The sequence below is a fragment of the Salmo salar genome, chromosome 07, assembly GCF_965601325.2.
Source record: "Salmo salar chromosome 07, fSalSal1, whole genome shotgun sequence".
NCBI lineage: Eukaryota > Metazoa > Chordata > Actinopteri > Salmoniformes > Salmonidae > Salmo > Salmo salar.
This window is the reverse complement of record NC_138297.1, coordinates 58,168,007-58,187,500: the sequence shown is the minus strand read 5'-3', so window position 1 is coordinate 58,187,500 and position 19,494 is coordinate 58,168,007. Positions and strand designations below refer to the sequence as shown.

At 43.8% G+C, this 19,494-nt stretch overlaps 1 protein-coding gene across 1 annotated transcript; it reads right to left on the bottom strand.

Annotated features, from left to right (window-relative positions):
* Window positions 1-3,156: 3,156 nt before the first annotated feature.
* On the bottom strand, window positions 3,157-18,986 carry LOC106609598 (sodium- and chloride-dependent GABA transporter 1). Its single transcript, XM_045722252.2, has 11 exons — window positions 18,881-18,986; window positions 18,193-18,325; window positions 17,085-17,219; window positions 16,822-16,925; window positions 16,339-16,463; window positions 15,044-15,156; window positions 14,480-14,611; window positions 14,265-14,367; window positions 8,155-8,255; window positions 6,331-6,498; window positions 3,157-4,294 (listed from the first exon to the last, which is right to left on the bottom strand). The coding sequence occupies exons 2-11, from the start codon at window positions 18,316-18,318 to the stop codon at window positions 4,199-4,201; spliced, it is 1,203 nt and encodes a 400-aa protein (XP_045578208.2). The 5' UTR covers window positions 18,319-18,325; window positions 18,881-18,986; the 3' UTR covers window positions 3,157-4,198.
* Between the last annotated feature and the right edge of the window lie 508 nt (window positions 18,987-19,494).

The following is a 19,494-nucleotide window of genomic DNA, read 5'->3' as shown; positions in this document are numbered from 1 at the left end:
TACTGCCAAACCAAAAGCCAATAACAGCCCAGGAAATAAGCTCTTTATTTGCTGTCGTCATTGTTATATTCAGCTCAGGAATTCTTGACGTAAATGTTCTGGAATGTTCTGGAATGGTTTAGATTGCACATTTATTGTATGCATGTGCTGTTATGCTGAGAGCGTAACTAGGACCAGGAATAACTCCAGGCCCTAATCACAGCCAATGAGACTGGTAATTCCCACTATTCGCCCTTTGCCAGTCTGCAGATCTGTCTGCCAATACAATCCAACCAAAATGATTTCCCAGTGTATTTTGGAGTGCAACACACTCATTATGTTAAACATATACACTGGATAAACATGACACTTGTAATTTCTCAATGCTGCTGTGTATCAAGATAGCCTTTTTATTTGACTTTTTAAAAGCTTAGTACTCCAATATTCACATCACTCATAACAGCACTCAAGTGTTTTGTCTGTTATTTGCTCATCTGTATTGAAGGGAACAAGAATAATCTTAGTCCCTCGCTTTTCGCTCAGCTTAGTTTGTTAAATATCAAATTGGGTTGTCGGAGAGGACAACCGAGTTATCTCCATCCATGTAAATGCTAAGGTCAACAAAATGTAATTTATCTGAAATAGTTCATCGACTGCTCTGGTCTGAATGTGCCCATGTTAAAAACATGAGCTACATCAGGCGGTGTGGAATATGTATTCGGCTGGCCCTCCTGGCCTCCTCTCATCCCTGCCGTTAGTTCAGATAATTACCAACCTGCTGTGTGGAGGTCTCCATCTCATCTCCAATCTCAGTCTACTTCATCTGTGAGGAGCGAGCTCCTGGAAAAACAATCTATTGCACCACGCTGCTGTGGGGGCTGAGAGGTTGACTGTGGTGTGTGTGTGTGTGTGTGTGTGTGGAGATTGTCCCATGCCCACCGCAGCATCGTGACTCCTGCTCACCAAGAGGAGATCTCACATAAATCTCTTCAGCGGAGATCCTTCCCCTTTTTGTCTCTTTATTTAACGTGTCAGTTTCAATAGACACAAGGCTCTGTTATATTAACTGCTGAAGGGTGTTTAAAACAGGGTTACATATTTCAAATACTTCACTGTGTCAGCGTCCCAAATAGTGCACTGTTCCCTACATAGTCCCCTACTTTTGACCTATAGGCCCTGGTCAAAATTAGAGCACTAGAAAGGGAATAGGGTGCCATTTGGGACGCTCAATGTCTCTTTAGGGTTTAACAGCCTATGGCAAACCAGAGAGCTGTGTCTGTATCCATTTCACACTCTAAGAACAAGGTAATCTGTTTCCTGTTCCTTTCGTCGTTGTCAGTTCAACATGTGGAGTGAATGTGATTCTTCAACCAGGCATGACATTGGTTTTGTATGTATAGGAGGCCTATTGATACTGTGATACATGCTTTCCCTTCAAAGTCAAGTTTGTTGTGCATGACTGAAGTTGACAGAGTGCAGCACAGGGGATAAATATGTCATTCTGTCTGTTCACCCACAATGCATCAGAATGTGAGAAGCCTATCATTGTCTTTGTGGGCAAAAATGTGACTGTCTCCCAAATGAGGTTTAGTGGAATTGATTGAATGCTACTGTAAGTTAGTTCAAATGAGTAACCTTTTTCTTTGGATATAGACGAAAGGGCTCTGTGATGCTAAAAATGCACTGCTGTCGTTTCGGGTGACGTGTGGAACTCTTCCCTTCTGGGGGTTTTCTGTCACCTATGTTGTTCTATTGTCACACAATGAGGAAGGGGACGTTTTAGGAGGACGGACTTGTTGAATTTGGGCATAGGTTTTAACCATCACCTCCCTCGGTTGGCTTTGAATCCCTCTTTACCTGTCTTCTGTTCTGCAGTATATCAACATGCTATTAAAGATGGTTTCAGTCTATTCACCATACTGGATGTCTCCTGTTCTTTCCCTCTGTTGTGCTGTATGACTGGGTGTAGTACACACAACGTCATATTACACTGTATCAGAGTCACCTTTATTCTCCCAAGTACATTTACACATACCCACAATGCAATGTGCCTCGGTGAGAAGGTGAAGCCAGCAATAGACAATATCCAAGCGGAATACAGACACAAGTCAACATAGACATCATACAGAATGTCCAATATCAGAACAGTAAACCTAAAACTCTGGAGTATAGGCTGATTACAGTGAGAATATACCATTTACAGAGGGGCTATATCTATATAAGCATAGGGAGGGATGCTGCCGTGGTGAATATATTCAGTGCATTGACAGTGAAAGATGGGGTGTCCGGGGTGGGCAGGGTGGGCAGGGTAGGCGATGATCTTACCTGCACTCTTCCTTGTCCTGAAGGCGTGCAGGTCCTTGATGGATAGCAGGTGACGCAGTTTGCGTGTGCAGCAGGCAGACAGACCCAAACCAGACAGTGATAGTACAAGTGAGGATGATGGATGTGCAGAACCAAACCAGTTTCCTCAGCTGGCGCAGTATGTGAGTAAGTAGAGTACACACAACGTTCTATGAAACTGTATGTGAGTGACTATAGTACATAACATGTTCTAGTACTGTAAAATATACCTCCAGTTCACTAGTTGAGGCTGAGAGGTTTTCCTGACCAAGTGACCTGATCAGGAAAACCTTTGGACCCAAGTTGTAGCCGATAACTAGAGCCCATACCCACTAGGCACACACTAGTTGAATCAATGTTGTTTCCACGTTATTTTAATGAAATTACATGGAACCAATGTGGAATAAATGTTGGACTGACGTCTGTGCCCAGTGGGTAGTTTATTCTGGTCAGGTTAGGCGAGGAATTACTCCTGGCTAGTGAGTGGCTTCTCCCACTGTGTCTGTTGTTTTTTTGTGTCCCAAACTGTGTCCCATGTTTTAGCAGTACTGGGAAGGAGATATCAGAGCTCTCTGCATTATTTCAGCTGTTGTGGCTGCCTGACTAATGTGCTAGTTAAGTAGAAACACTAAATGGCTCGCACAGTGCAACAGATAAACAGAGGAGAGATAAAAAACTCTCTCCTCTGAGTGCATGTCCGTTCCATTTGTAGAGATGATTCAAATTCAAGTGTATTGACCTTTTTGTATTGTGAGAGATGGTATACAGCAGGCCTATCTGTGAAAAGGGATGCTAGCATAAAAGAGTTGACACTCGATTAAATGTATTTTGGTGGTTATGTTTGCTTTTATTGAACTGAAAGAATACCCAACCAAATCCCTTCTCATAGTACACATTTAGCCATGAGACATTTTAATTTGTTTTACTCCTGGCTTGTACAGTACCTTTATAGAGGGCTACTTTATACAGTACATTATTGACCACATTTTGTTTCATTTCATACACTATTACAGCATTTGGACTCGCAGAATAATATTTACAGGTCAACACTATTGAAAACAAACACAGTATCTTCACGTAAGAGCCAGTTATAAACATTTAAGAAATGTTAATATATTGTACAAGCCGTTATTTATAGTACAAACTGTTATTAAAACTGTTACATCAAACGCTAAACTGGTGAACGCTACCTCTAATGTACATGTACTGTATACAGCATCATAGAAGAAACAGCCATAACACATTCAAATAAAAAAAATGTTTTCAATTTATTCAGATACGAACAAATACAAAGCATTTTGTAAAGTAAGCCAAAGTGGGCTACAATGACTTTGTATAGATCTGAAAAAGTTGGTGTCACCTTATGAATTGTATACAGCGATGTACCATAGAAGAAAAAACATTGTATTGTTCAATAATACAGTCCATTATATTATGTGACCATTCAGTTCCAGAGGATACATATGGAATGGAAGCATTTTGGCCAGGGCATCTCCCATGATGCCTCTCTCTGTCTGAATACTGGGGTGTATTCATTAGAGCAAGACCGTAGCAAATAGTTTCAAAACGTTTCGCAACGGAAATCGTTCACTCCTAAAGGAAACAAGAGTTTCTATTGAACAAATTCAGGTAGGTCACTCCCCGTTTCATTCTATTTGCTTCTGTTGGCTTTCATTTGGTTCGTTTGGTTCCTAGTGAATACACTCCTGTGTTGACTAGGTGTTCGGCATAGTCAGGAATTCTGGGTGGAAATTGCCTGTAGGAACAGATCTAGGATCGGTTTACCCACCCAAAAATCCTAATCTTAACCATTAGGAGGAAAACGCTAAACTGACCTTAGATCAGTGCCCAGGAGTCAACTGTATCCTATTCCCAGTTAGACGGCGGCTTCGCCCACACTTCCTGTGTGTGAATTCTGGTGTGTGACGGCAGCATGTTCACAAGGTGCGCTGGTGGTCATCTTGTGCCAACGCTGTTCAGGACAGACAGGAAACCAGCAATGAGGGATACTTTCAACTACAGTTTAAAGGTGATTTCTCATAATACTTTCAACCAGACCTAGGTTCAAATAGCCTTTGAAATACTTTGTTTGAGCCCACCTGGAATTCCATTTGGGTAGTGTTTGCCCATCTTTTGGGACTATTCTATTGGTTCATGGTGCCAGGCAAGCTCAGTCATGCACAAATGCCATTTGAACCCAGGTCTGCTTTTGACTACATTATAAAGGTAATCTTTTCTATTATAATGGGGCTGTTTGATAAATTACGTTTTATAGCTAGAGCAATTTATTCATTCTTCTCATATGTGAAAGAGGTGGAGTGAGGGGAAAACCGGAGAGAAAGGAAAAGGTGTATAAAGAGATGAAGGCCGTGTTTGAAAGCATCAATTCTACTCAGTAGCTGATCACCGACTAAGCAGACTGACTGGTCTACAATCATATTAAAACATTATTAAGGGTGCAAGGTGATTTGTAGATCAGTCAGTCTACTCAGTTGGTGATCAGAGACTGAGCAGAATTGATGCTCTCAAACATGACCAGAGACTGACGAGAGAGAGAGAACAGAGAGAGGGGGGGCAGAGAGAGAGAGAGATATATAGAGGGGACAGAGAGAAACAGAGGGGACAGAGAGAGAGTGACGGGGACAGAGAGAGAGACAGTGAGGGGGACAGAGTGAGGGGGGGGGGGCAGAGAAAGAGAGAGAGTGGGGGGCAGAGAGAGAGTCATAGAGGGAGATATAAAAGATAAATAAAAAATAAAATGGAACAGAGTGAGAAAGAACCAGAAAGAAAGAGCAACAGAGAGGTAGAGATGTCTAGCCGGTCCCCAATCTGTCTCTACCCCTTCCCCTTAGCATGAGAGAGGTAGAGATGTCTAGCCGGTCCCCAATCTGTCTCTACCCCTTCCCCTTAGCATGAGAGAGGTAGAGATGTCTAGCCGGTCCCCAATCTGTCTCTACCCCTTCCCCTTAGCATGAGAGAGGTAGAGATGTCTAGCCGGTCCCCAATCTGTCTCTACCCCTTCCCCTTAGCATGAGAGAGGTAGAGATGTCTAGCCGGTCCCCAATCTGTCTCTACCCCTTCCCCTTAGCATGAGAGAGGTAGAGATGTCTAGCTGGTCCCCAATCTGTCTCTACCCCTTCCTCTTAGCATGAGAGAGGTAGAGATGTCTAGCTGGTCCCCAATCTGTCTCTACCCCTTCCCCTTAACATGAGAGAGGTAGAGATGTCTAGCTGGTCCCCAATCTGTCTCTACCCCTTCCCCTTAGCATGAGAGAGGTAGAGATGTCTAGCCGGTCCCCAATCTGTCTCTACCCCTTCCCCTTAGCATGAGAGAGGTAGAGATGTCTAGCCGGTCCCCAATCTGTCTCTACCCCTTCCCCTTAGCATGAGAGAGGTAGAGATGTCTAGCCGGTCCCCAATCTGTCTCTACCCCTTCCCCTTAGCATGAGAGAGGTAGAGATGTCTAGCCGGTCCCCAATCTGTCTCTACCCCTTCCCCTTAGCATGAGAGAGGTAGAGATGTCTAGCCGGTCCCCAATCTGTCTCTACCCCTTCCCCTTAGCATGAGAGAGGTAGAGATGTCTAACCAGTACCCAATCTGTCTCTACCCCTTCCCCTTAGCATGAGAGAGGTAGAGATGTCTAGCCGGTCCCCAATCTGTCTCTACCCCTTCCCCTTAGCATGAGAGAGGTAGAGATGTCTAGCCGGTCCCCAATCTGTCTCTACCCCTTCCTCTTAGCCTGAGAGAGGTAGAGATTTTCTAGCCAGGCCCCAATCTCTCTCTATCCTTTCCCCTTAGCCTGAGAGAGGTAGAGATGTCAAGCCGATCCCGAATCTCTCTCTACCCCTTTCCCTTAGCCCCAACCCTCGATATTTGCAAATCTGTATAGTGGAAGCAATATGGTGCAAGCATCTATCTATCCAGACCCTACAGAAATGCTATTATCGAGGGGTTAGGGCCAAAGGGGAAGGATATGGAGCATAGTGGGATCTGCTGGTTGACTGTGTACCTGTTTGATGCCACCCTTGGTGGTGCAGAACATGTAGATGACATAGCCTGGCACAAGAACCATGGATGACAGAGACATGACCCAGCCAATCCCCTGTCCCCACGCCGGGTACACGTACTTCCCCAAGGTCAGGGGGGTCATCTCAATGGCACTGAAGGTAAACACTCCCTGCACACACAGAAACATTTACATTAGGTGAGGTAATAGGTGATGCTCCAGGCCGACTACATCGCATATCTCCCAATAATAACCTGCCCAGGGACTGCGGTTGAAAATTAGCCAGCTGGCTAAAACCGGCACTTCTACTGAAACGTTGATTAATGTGCACTGTCCCTGTAAAAATGTTTTTTTTTATAAAAAAAACAAGCAATGGCCGGCGAGATAGGACAAGCTGACAAAATGGGACAAGTTGGCATGCCGGCCAGATAGGACAAGTTTGAGGGCTGGCCAGATAAAACAAGCCGGCCAGATAGGACAAGAGATGGTCCTATCTGGCCAGTCAGGTAAGACAAATCAGCCTGGACAAGTTTGGTCAGCCAGTCAGATAGGATAAGTTGGCCAGACAGCACAAGTCAGTCCGGACAGGTAGGACATGGTTGGCCAGCCGGCCAGATAGCATAAGTTCAGCCAAATAGGTTAAGTTGGGCCAGTTAGTAAGTGATTAACTGAGTGGGGGAGAGAGATACTCCATCACACAGTCAGAATAACGATAGCAGCCCATAGATATGTCTAGAACATTGATCTTCCCATATTGATACAGCCCTATGGGCCACTGAAAACATACTGCACTACATGCCTTTTCTCAGATTTATTCTGGACAGAGACTGATTGTGAACACTGAGTAGTGTTGTTCTATTCTTGTCCCATTTGTTACTTAAGCAATACTTCACTTCATGTGTCTGGCAGCTGTGTTTTTTGTATTGTTTTGTGTGTGTTTTTGTTTTATACTAAATGGTAAAAGAAAATCCATTAAAATAAAATACACGTATACTGAACAAAAATATAAATGCAACATGTAAAGTGTTGCTCCCATGTTTCATGAGCTGAACGCAGGAACTTTCCATACATACAAAAAGCATATTTCTCTCAAATTTTGTACACAAATTTGTTTACATGCCTGTTAGTGAGCATTTCTCCTTTGCCAAGATAATCCATCCACCTGAAAGGTGTGGCATATCAAGAAGCTGATTAAACAGCATGATCATCACACAGGAGCACCTTGTGCTGGGGACAATAAAAGGCCACTCTAAAATGTGCAGTTTTGTCACACAACGACACAGATGTCGCAAGTTTTATGGGAGCGTACAATTGGCATGCTGACTGCAGGAATGTCCATCAGAGCTGTTGCTAGAAGAGAATTTGGCAGTATGTCCAACCGGCCTCACAACCGCAGACCATGTATATGGCGTCTAGTGGGTGAGCGGTTTGCTGATGTCAACGTTGTGAACAGATTGCTCCATGGTGGAGGTGGGGTTATGGTAAGGGCAGGCATAAGCTACGGACAATGAACACAATTGCATTTTGTCTATGGCAATTTGAATGCACAGAGATACCGTGACGATATCCTGAGGCCCATTGTCTTGCCATTCATCACCCGCCATCACCTCATCTTTCAGCATGATAATGCACGGCCCCATGTTGCAAGGATCTGTACAAAATTCCTGGATTCTGAAAAAAAATTATAAATGATGCACTATATAGGAAATAGGATGCCATTTGGGACGTAACCAGTGTTTCTGAGATATAGGGTTAAGTATGATTTCCCTGAGGATTTAAACACATTGAAAACCAATGAGAAGAAGCCTGAATGGAAATGGCAGTTACCAGGCAGATTGCTGGAGTGAAGAACTTCCAGCAGAGCTTCCACCAGCCGCAGGGCCGATAGCCGATCATCTCTTCAATGTCCCCATAGAACTTATCAGCTCCTAAGACAGAGCGAGAGAGGAGAGAGAGCATTGAACAAACTACACAAGGTGACGATTTATAGGTTATATGTCAAGACAGCCCAAATGTTATCTGTAGGCTATATCCCAAGTGGGACTGTTGATGTGCTTTTGAGTTAGCTAGGCAGACAGCTGTTGTTGACTTACTCAGTGAAGTGAAAACTTGGATAAGCAATAACTTTTTTAAGTAAATTACAACAATACTGAGATCATGCTCATGGGCCCCAACTCCCTCATCAAGAAACTTGGTCAACTTAGCATGACAGAGTTAGTGGAAAATAATAAAGGAAAATATATTTTGTAAAGATATGTACTGTGTATATATACTGCTCCAAAAAATAAAGGGAAGACTTAAACAACACATCCTAGATCTGAATGAAAGAAATAATCTTATTAAATACTTTTTTCTTTACATAGTTGAATGTGCTGACAACAAAATCACACAAAAATAATCAATGGAAATCCAATTTATCAACCCATGGATGTCTGGATTTGGAGTCACACTCAAAATTAAAGTGGAAAACCACACTACAGGCTGATCCAACTTTGATGTAATGTCCTTAAAACAAGTCAAAATGAGGCTCAGTAGTGTGTGTGGCCTCCACGTGCCTGTATGACCTCCCTACAATGCCTGGTCATGCTCCTGATGAGGTGGCGGATGGTCTCCTGAGGGATCTCCTCCCAGACCTGGACTAAAGCATCCGCCAACTCCTGGACAGTCTGTGGTGCAACGTGACGTTGGTGGATGGAGCGAGACATGATGTCCCAGATGTGCTCAATTGGATTCAGGTCTGGGGAACGGGCGGGCCAGTCCATAGCATCAATGCCTTCCTCTTGCAGGAACTGCTGACACACTCCAGCCACATGAGGTCTAGCATTGTCTTGCATTAGGAGGAACCCAGGGCCAACCGCACCAGCATATGGTCTCACAAGGGGTCTGAGGATCTCATCTCGGTACCTAATGGCAGTCAGGCTACCTCTGGCGAGCACATGGAGGGCTGTGCGGCCCCCCAAAGAAATGCCACCCCACACCATGACTGACCCACCGCCAAACCGGTCATGCTGGAGGATGAACGTTCTCCACGGCGTCTCCAGACTCTGTCATGTCTGTCATGTGCTCAGTGTGAACCTGCTTTCATCTGTGAAGAGCACAGGGTGCCAGTGGCAAATTTGCCAATCTTGGTGTTCTCTGGCAAATGCCAAACGTCCTGCATGGTGTTGGGCTGTAAGCACAACCCCCACCTGTGGACGTTGGGCCCTCATACCACCCTCATGGAGTCTGTTTCTGACCGTTTGAGCAGACACATGCACATTTGTGGCCTGCTGGAGGTCATTTTGCAGGGCTCTGGCAGTGCTTCTCCTGCTCCTCCTTGCACAAAGGCGGAGGTAGCGGTCCTGCTGCTAGGTTGTTGCCCTCCTACGGCCTCCTCCACGTCTCCTGATGTACTGGCCTGTCTCCTGGTAGCGCCTCCATGCTCTGGACACTACGCTGACAGACACAGCAAACCTTCTTGCCACAGCTCGCATTGATGTGCCATCCTGGATGAGCTGCACTACCTGAGCCACTTGTGTGGGTTGTAGACTCCGTCTCATGCTACCACTAGAGTGAAAGCACCGCCAGCATTCAAAAGTGACCAAAACATCAGCCAGGAAGCATAGGAACTGAGAAGTGGTCTGTGGTCCCCACCTGCAGAACCACTCCTTTATTGGGGGTGTCTTGCTAATTGCCTATAATTTCCACCTGTTGTCTATTCCATTTGCACAACAGCATGTGAAATTTATTGTCAATCAGTGTTGCTTCCTAAGTGGACAGTTTGATTTCACAGAAGTGTGATTGACTTGGAGTTACATTGTGTTGTTTAAGTGTTCCCTTTATTTTTTTGAGCAGTGTAGATACAGTACCAGTCAAAAGTTTGGACACAAGAAGTCATTGTCTTTATTTTTTACAATTTTCTACATTGTAGAATAATAGTGAAGACATCAAAGCTATGAAATAACACATGTAGTAATCAAAAAAGTGTTAAATCAAAATCTAATTTTATATTTGAGATTCTTCAAAGTAGATTCTCAAATATAAAGTAGTGTGCAAAGCTGCCTTGATGACAGCTTTGCACACTCCTGGAATGAATTTCAATTACAGGTATGCCTTGTTACAAGTACATTTGTGGAATTTCTTTCCTTCTTAATAAGTTTGAGCCAATCAGTTGTGTTGTGACAAGGTAGGGGTGGTATACAGAAGATAGCCCTATTTGGTAAAAGACCAAGTCCATATTATGGCAAGAGCAGCTCAAATAAGCAAAGACATGGAGGTCAGTCAATCCGGAAAATATCTAGAACATTGAAAGTTTCTTCAAGTGCAGTCACAAAAACCATCAAGCGCTATAATGAAACTGGCTCTCATGAGGACCGCCACAGGAAAGGAAGACTCAGCGTTACCTCTGCTTCAGAGGAAAACTTGGTTAGAGTTAACTGCACCTCAGATTGCAGTCCAAATAAATGCTTCAGAGTTCAAGTAACAGACCCATCTCAACATCAACTGTTCAGAAGAGACTGTGTGAATCAGGCCTTCATGGTTGAATTGCTGCAAAGAAACCACTACTAAAGGACAACAATAATAAGAAGAGACTTGCTTGGGCCAAGAAACACGAGCAATGGGCATTAGACCGGTGGAAATCTGTCCTTTGGTCTGATGAGTCCATATTTTTGATTTTTTGTTCCAACCACCGTGTCTTTGTGAGACGCAGAGTAGGTGAACGGATGATATCCGCATGTGTGGTTCCCACTGTGAAGCATGTATCAGGAGGTGCGATGGTGTGGGGGCGCTTTGCTGGTGACACTGTCAGTGATTTATTTAGAATTCAAGGCACACTTATAAAATATATTTTGATTTGTTTAACACTTTTGTGGTTACTACATGATTTCATATGTGTTATTTCACATAAATGTACAGTTGAAGTCGGAGGTTTACATACACTTAGGTTGGAGTCATTAAAACTCGTTTTTCAACCACTCCAGAAATGTCTTGTTAACAAACTATGGGTTTGGCAAGTCGGTTAGGACAATTTTTCCAACAATTGTTTACAGACAGATTATTTCACTTATAATTCACTGTATCACAATTCCAGTGGGTCAGAAGTTTACATACACTAAGATGACTGTGGCTTTAAACAGCTTGGAAAATTCAAGAAAATTATGTTATGGCTTTAGAAGCTTCTGATAGGCTAATTGACATCATTTGAGTCAATTGGAGGTGTACCTGTGGATGTATTTCAAAGCCTACCTTCAAACTCAGTGCCTCTTTGCTTGACATCATGGGAAAATCAAAATAAATCAGCCAAGACCTCAGAAAAAAATTGTAGACCTACACAAGTCTGGTTCATCCTTGGGAGCAATTTTCAAACGCCTGAAGGTACCACGTTCATCTGTGCAAGCAATAGTATGCTAGTATAAACACCATGGGACCGTGCACCTGTCATAACACTCAGGAAGGAGACGTGTTCTGTCTCCTAGAGATGAACGTACTTAGGTGCGAAAAGTGCAAATCAATCCCAGAACAACAGAAAAGGGCCTTGTGAAGATGCTGGAGGAAACAGGTACAAAAGTATCTATATCCACAGTAAAACGAGTCCTATATCGACATAACCTGAAAGGCTGCTCAGCAAGGAAGAATCCACTGTTTCAAAACCACAATAAAAAAGCCAGACTACGGTTTCCAACTGCACATGGGGACAAAGATTGTACTTTTTGGAGAAATGTCCTCTGGTCTGATGAAACAAAAATAGAACTATTTGGCCATAATGACCATCATTATGTTTGGAGGAAAAAGGGGGACACTTGCAAGTCGAAGAACACCATCCCAACCGTGAAGCACGGGCTGGCAGCATCCCGTTTGTTGTGGGGGTGCTTTGCTGCAGGAGGGACTGGTGCACTTCACAAAATAGATGGCATCATGAGGCAGGAAAAGTATGTGGATATATTGAAGCAACATCAGTCAGGAAGTTAAAGCTTGGTCACAAATGGTTCTTCCAAATGGACAATGACCCCAAGCATACTTCCAAAGTTGTGGCAAAATGGCTTAAGGACAACAAAGTCAAGGAATTGGACTGGCCATCACAAAGCCCTGACCTCAATCCTATAGAAAATTTGTGGGCAGAACTGAAAAGCGTGTGCGAGCAAGGAGGCCTACAAACCTGACTCAGTTACTCCAGCTCTGTCAGGAGGAATGGGCCAAAATTCACCCAACTTATTGTAGGAAGCTTGTTGAAGGCTTTCTGGAACGTTTGACCCAAGTTAAACAATTTAAAGGCAATGCTACCAAATACTAATTGAGTGTATGTAAACTTCTGACCCTCTGGGAATGTGATGAAAGAAATAAAAGCTGACATAAATAATTCTCTCTACCATTATTCTGACATTTCACATTCTTAAAATAAAGTGTTGATCCTAACTGACCTAAAACAGGGAATTTTTACTCTGATTAAATGTCAGGAATTGTGAAAAACTGAGTTTAAATGTATTTGGCTAAGGTGTATGTAAACTTCCGACTTCAACTGTATATGTCATCATGTTTAGTGTTCTCCATGGTCAGTCTGTCATCATGTTTAGTGTTCTCCATGGTCAGTCTGTCATCATGTTTAGTGTTCTCCATGGTCAGTCTGTCATCATGTTTAGTGTTCTCCATGGTCAGTCTGTCATCATGTTTAGTGTTCTCCATGGTCAGTCTGTCATCATGTTTAGTGTTCTCCATGGTCAGTCTGTCATCATGTTTAGTGTTCTCCATGGTCAGTCTGTCATCATGTTTAGTGTTCTCCATGGTCAGTCTGTCATCATGTTTAGTGTTCTCCATGATCAATCTGTCATCATGTTTAGTGTTCTCCATGATCAGTCTGTCATCATGTTTAGTGTTCTCCATGGTCAGTCTGTCATCATGTTTAGTGTTCTCCATGATCAGTCTCTCATCATGTTTAGTGTTCTCCATGGTCAGTCTGTCATCATGTTTAGTGTTCTCCATGGTCAGTCTGTCATCATGTTTAGTGTTCTCCATGATCAGCCTGTCATCATGTTTAGTGTTCTCCATGGTTAGTCTGTCATCATGTTTAGTGTTCTCCATGGTCAGTCTGTCATCATGTTTAGTGTTCTCCATGGTCAGTCTGTCATCATGTTTAGTGTTCTCCATGATCAGCCTGTCATCATGTTTAGTGTTCTCCATGGTCAGTCTGTCATCATGTTTAGTGTTCTCCATGATCAGTCTGTCATCATGTTTAGTGTTCTCCATGATCAGTCTGTCATCATGTTTAGTGTTCTCCATGGTCAGTCTGTCATCATGTTTAGTGTTCTCCATGATCAGTCTGTCATCATGTTTAGTGTTCTCCATGATCAGTCTGTCATCATGTTTAGTGTTCTCCATGGTCAGTCTGTCATCATGTTTAGTGTTCTCCATGATCAGTCTGTCATCATGTTTAGTGTTCTCCATGATCAGCCTGTCATCATGTTTAGTGTTCTCCATGGTCAGTCTGTCATCATGTTTAGTGTTCTCCATGATCAGTCTGTCATCATGTTTAGTGTTCTCCATGATCAGCCTGTCATCATGTTTAGTGTTCTCCATGGTCAGTCTGTCATCATGTTTAGTGTTCTCCATGGTCAGTCTGTCATCATGTTTAGTGTTCTCCATGATCAGTCTGTCATCATGTTTAGTGTTCTCCATGGTCAGTCTGTCATCATGTTTAGTGTTCTCCATGATCAGTCTGTCATCATGTTTAGTGTTCTCCATGGTCAGTCTGTCATCATGTTTAGGGTACTTATACTTATTTTATTATGTGATTTTATAACTGTTGATCCTGCTGGTTTTCTTGTGTATGTAAAGAGACTGTATTATTAGTATTAATTGTAGCTGTACACATGGATCATGTTTAAACAGGATGTATGCTTGTAGAAAACAACAATGATAGATCCTATATTTTTCTAATGGTATAGAAGCTGACAGTGTCCTACCATATAACCAGGAAATCGAGATGGTTTCGAAGAAGACGAGGAAGAGGAGGCACATCCCGCTGGCAGAGTAGTAATCAAACAGCTTGAAGACGTACAGACCACCCTGGGGAAGCATCGCAGCCATAGAGGATTGTTAAAAGGCTAAACACACACACACACACACACACACACACACACACACACACACACACACACACATTCACACACTGTGTTACCTGTGTAATGTTGGAGAAGCCGATGAGGAAGGAGATTAGACAGATGCAGAGGATAAAGACCTTCTTCCTCTTCCTCAGCACCATGGGGAACTCATCCATCAGAGCTGTGACGAAGCCCTCCACGGTACAGAACTACAGGCAGAGCACACAGGTTAACACACACACACACACACGCACACACACACACACACACACACACACACACACACACACACACACACACACACACACACACACACACACACACACACACACACACACACACACACACATGTTGGTTCACTCAGGTCTTGCACCAGAGAACTCTAACAGGCTACCAAGTTCTGCAGGGTCACCTGGACGCTTCTGTTGAAAATGAAAATAACAGTGGTAATTCTATATAACGTCTACTCAGTAGCAACAAGCCCCTTGTAACATATCTACCTGCCGTTCTGTTATTGTCTTTGTTCTGCTGTAATGAATTGTAATGTTGGCTTGTCTGTTGTCTGTCTGGTTCTCACCACTAACACCTCTCTTCCCTTGCTAGTTATCTGGGTGTCAGGTGACTCGAGGTGGGATCCTCACCTGGCTGTCTAGCCCCAGCATCATCAGCATGGAGAAGAACAGGATGGCCCACAGGGAGGACATGGGCAGCTGAGTCACGGCCTGGGGGTAGGCCAAGAACGCCAAGCCTGGGCCTTGAGTTAGACACCACACCAATCACAGAGAGCTAAGTCTAGGCCTTGAGTTAGACACCACACCAATCACAGAGAGCTAAGTCTAGGCCTTGAGTTAGACACCACACCAATCACAGTGAGCTAAGTCTAGGCCTTGAGTTAGACACCACACCAATCACAGTGAGCTAAGTCTAGGCCTTGAGTTAGACACCACACCAATCACAGAGAGCTAAGTCTAGGCCTTGAGTTAGACACCACACCAATCACAGTGAGCTAAGTCTAGGCCTTGAGTTAGACACCACACCAATCACAGTGAGCTAAGTCTAGGCCTTGAGTTAGACACCACACCAATCACAGTGAGCTAAATCTAGGCCTTGAGTTAGACACCACACCAATCACAGAGAGCTAAGTCTAGGCCTTGAGTTAGACACCAAACCACATCATTGAGCCTCAGACCACATTGCATAATCACACTTCTCTGCACACCTCAAATGGACACAGTAATGCACACCATGATAATTATTGTACCATATGAAATCTCTTCTGTTGAATAAAAAGCGTATGTTTTACTTCCGTCCTGTATTGTGTCTTACATGTATCTAAGAAACCAATAATTTACTGATTAGGATCACTATTACCCCTTTTATCTTGTGTCAGAAGAAGTTCTGCTGATTTAAATTCTTCCCCTCTAATCAGGGACTAATTCAGGCCCTCGGGCACAAGTTGAGTGGAGTCTATGGCCAATCAGTGGCATTAATCAATTCATTACTTTTACTGTATCAAGAAGAAGATAACCAGTGACGCAATGACACTATAGCACAGGTGTCAAACTCATTCCATGGAGGGCTGAGTGTCTGCAGGTTTCCACTCCTCCCTTGTACTTGACTGATGAATTAAGGTCACTAATTAGTAATGATCTCGCCTCACTTGGTTGTCTAGGTCTTCATTGAAAGGAAAAACCAAAAACCCTCAGACACTAGGTCCTCCATGGAATGAGTTTGACTCCCCTGCTAAAGAGTCTGAACATACTCTATATTTTATTTAGACATTGTCCTTTCCAGCACTGTTTCAGAAACTATACTGGATGTGTAATTAGACCAGGTCAGTACAGCTCGGTTTGACTCTGTAGTGTTAATCAGGAACAGCTGACTCCAACGTCAATAACAGTGAATGCTGCAGTAGGGTGAGCTAACTGCACTGTACCGGAGGCAGCTAGTTCCTGGACAGGCTTCTTGGTGATGTACGACATGAAGCCCACAATAGAGAAGATGACGAAGCCCGCAAACATGCTGGTGAAGGAGTTTATACAGCACACGATGAGGGAGTCCCTGACAGGAGAGAAAAACACAACCCATGTTTGGTGTTGGTAAGTAGACAGAACACCATAGTAGAACACCACAGAAGAAAGAAACAAGAAAAGGACAGAACAAATTAAAGCAAATAAAGGAAAGATGGAGTGGAACCCAGAAGTATAGAATCAAAGCAAATAGAATGGTTCCATCACCTAGGTTTTTAACATGTAACAGAGGTGGTTTGATGAGCCTTACCTGAAGATGTGTGTTAGCTCCCTGAGAAAATGCACAGGCTTTAGCTCATTCTTGATGCACACATGAGACCCAGGTTTGAAACCAGTGGGTCACTAACAGGGACATAAGGCATACAGGAGAGGCTGTGGGGGTTGCCTACCTGTACACATCGTTGTTGAAGGAGTTGTAGCTTCCCAAGGCGATGAGCGAACCCAGACCCAGTCCATAGGAGAAGAAGATCTGAGTGGCAGCATCCAGCCACACCTGGGAGAGTAGTCAGACAAAAACACACATACACACACATTTTTTAAGGACAGTTTTCACATTTCAAGACATTAAACATATCTTATTTTTCCTGTTGACATTTCAGTGTGTACATAGACATATGGTTTGTGAGTGTGTGACTCTTAGGGGCCACCGTACCTCAGACTTGAGGAGTTTGTTGAAGTCGGGGGTGATGTAGAAAAGGATGCCCTCCTTGGCCCCGGGGAGAGTGACCCCACGAAAAAACAGGATGAACAGCATGAGGTAGGGGTACGTGGCGGAGAAATAGACCACCTGAATAACAGATAGGGGACAGAGAAATAGACCACCTGAATAACAGATAGGGGACAGAGAAATAGACCACCTGAATAACAGATAGGGGACAGAGAAATAGACCACCTGAATAACAGATAGGGGACAGAGAAATAGACCACCTGAATAACAGATAGGGGACAGAGAAATAGACCACCTGAATAACAGATAGGGGACAGAGACATAGACCACCTGAATAACAGACATGGTGTATTGGTGAGGAGTGAAATGGTGGGTAGTTGACTAACTAAAAACCCCAAATGAGGGTGAACTTCCAGCCTCAATGGTACATGAGCAGACTGAAACATTTTACTTCCTGCTCGCCTGCCTCGCCTTCCTCTCCTGACAGAGATCTGTGAACGTGCTTTGCACTTTGTCAAATAATGATTGTGTTTAATTGGTAAATTCCATCAAGGCCAGGGCCTTGGGGGAGTTAATTTTCTGCTTTGTGCCATTCACATTAAATTCCAATTACCCTCGGAGCAGAATGCGAAGATGTGTTCCTTGCTCATACATTTATTTTCTAAAAAGTGAGCGTTAATTTAACACCCCCTAACTCGAGTAAGTTGTTAATGCATTTTTTTTTGCCAGGTTACCGTCATGGGAGGCTGTGGCCTGCTGCATATATCAGGGTTGAAGTTTAGTATATGATGTTGCTGAAATGGATTTACCATTCTATCAATTGTATTGTGGTTGATGTGTCTTACAGGTGACGAGAGGTTTCATTAGAGAGAGAGAGAAAGGTGCTAGAGGGAGAGAGAGAGAGAGAGAGAGAGAGAGAGATGGAGATGTGCCAGATGGAGTGCCAGAGAGAGAGAGAGAGGAGACACCCAGACATAAGGAGACCGAGACGAAAGCACCAAGACAGAAAAAGAGAGATGGAAAAAGAGAGAGAGAAAGAGACATGAAAGAAAAGAGAAGGCAAAAAGAGAGTAATAATAAGAGCAGGGCTGACCTTCCCTGTCCACTCCACTCCTTTCCAGATAGAGAAGTAGACCAGGATCCAGGACAGAGCCAGAGTTCCAGCCAGGGGCCAGCGCACCTCACCAGGCTCCTCCAGACCACTGGACAGCTGGTGCATGTTCCGCCTGGCGGACACACACACACCGGTCAGTGCAGTCACACACACACACCGGTCAGTGCAGTCACACACACCTGGATCACACAGACACATGCATACATACTTTCGGACAGGTTATACACACACATGATTACACGCACACATACAGACAGACAGGCCACACTCACAAACAAACAGTTATGCACACTCTCAGGTAACCCACACACACGTTTAATATGCACACACACAAATTTTCCACCTTTTCCACCATGCTTTTCACGACTCAGTGAAAAATTATAGAAGTTTAACACTAGAAATGCCTGGCCTCGAGGGACCCCACTTCCAGCCAATGACGTGTCTTTTGGACGTCAACAACATAACAGTCTAATAAATACTTTCCATGTATGCTATGAGAAAAACAATCCTTTGGTTATATTTATGAAGGTCATTAGTATATGATTCTTTTTTTTTCAAAGAACATAACAGCGTTTTCATTGATTTATGTTAATGTAGGCTAGATGTAAAAATGAAAAACCATTAGAAACCCCACAATTGAAGTGTTCAAATAAATGATTTGACGTACTCCCAGAACTCAGTGACGGCACTGGTGAGGTTGGTGGTGTCTGTCAAACTGTAGTTGGAGAAACATTTCTCTGTGTTCCACGGGTTATCACAACCCTCCCATGGCAAATCCTAGAGAGAGATAGAGACAGAGATGGATGGAGAGAGATGGAGAGACAGAGGGGGAGAAAGAAAGGGGAGAGGAGGTGTCATTGTGTCATCCAAAGAGACAAAGAGGAGGACAGAAAGAGACGAGAACAAAGAGTTGAGGGGGGGGGAACAGACAGACAGACAGACAGACAGACAGACAGACAGACAGACAGACAGACAGACAGACAGACAGACAGACAGACAGACAGACAGACAGACAGACAGACAGACAGACAGACAGACAGACAGACAGACAGACAGACAGACAGACAGACAGACAGACAGACAGACAGACAGACAGACAGACAGACAGACAGACAGACAGACATAAGATTAGCACCAACATGCATTAGCATTGGCCATTGCATAAAGGAGAACATTGGAGAGCAGAGAGCTATTTAACTCATACAGTAGGGTAGTAATCAATAATGTATGGTAGGAGCCTCCTCCCCAGGCTCAGAGCTGGCTGGTACAGGAGACTATTAT

Excerpts from the sequence above, each read along its gene's own strand:
- LOC106609598 (XM_045722252.2), bottom strand. The coding sequence starts at position 18,318 with ATGCACCAGCTGTCCAGTGGTCTGGAGGAGCCTGGTGAGGTGCGCTGG. Across the intron at positions 16,464-16,821 it reads TTCAACAACGATGTGTACAG|GGACTCCCTCATCGTGTGCT; the intron begins GTAGGCAACCCC and ends CTCTCCTGTCAG. Across the intron at positions 6,499-8,154 it reads TCACTCCAGCAATCTGCCTG|GGAGTGTTTACCTTCAGTGC; the intron begins GTAACTGCCATT and ends CTGTGTGTGCAG.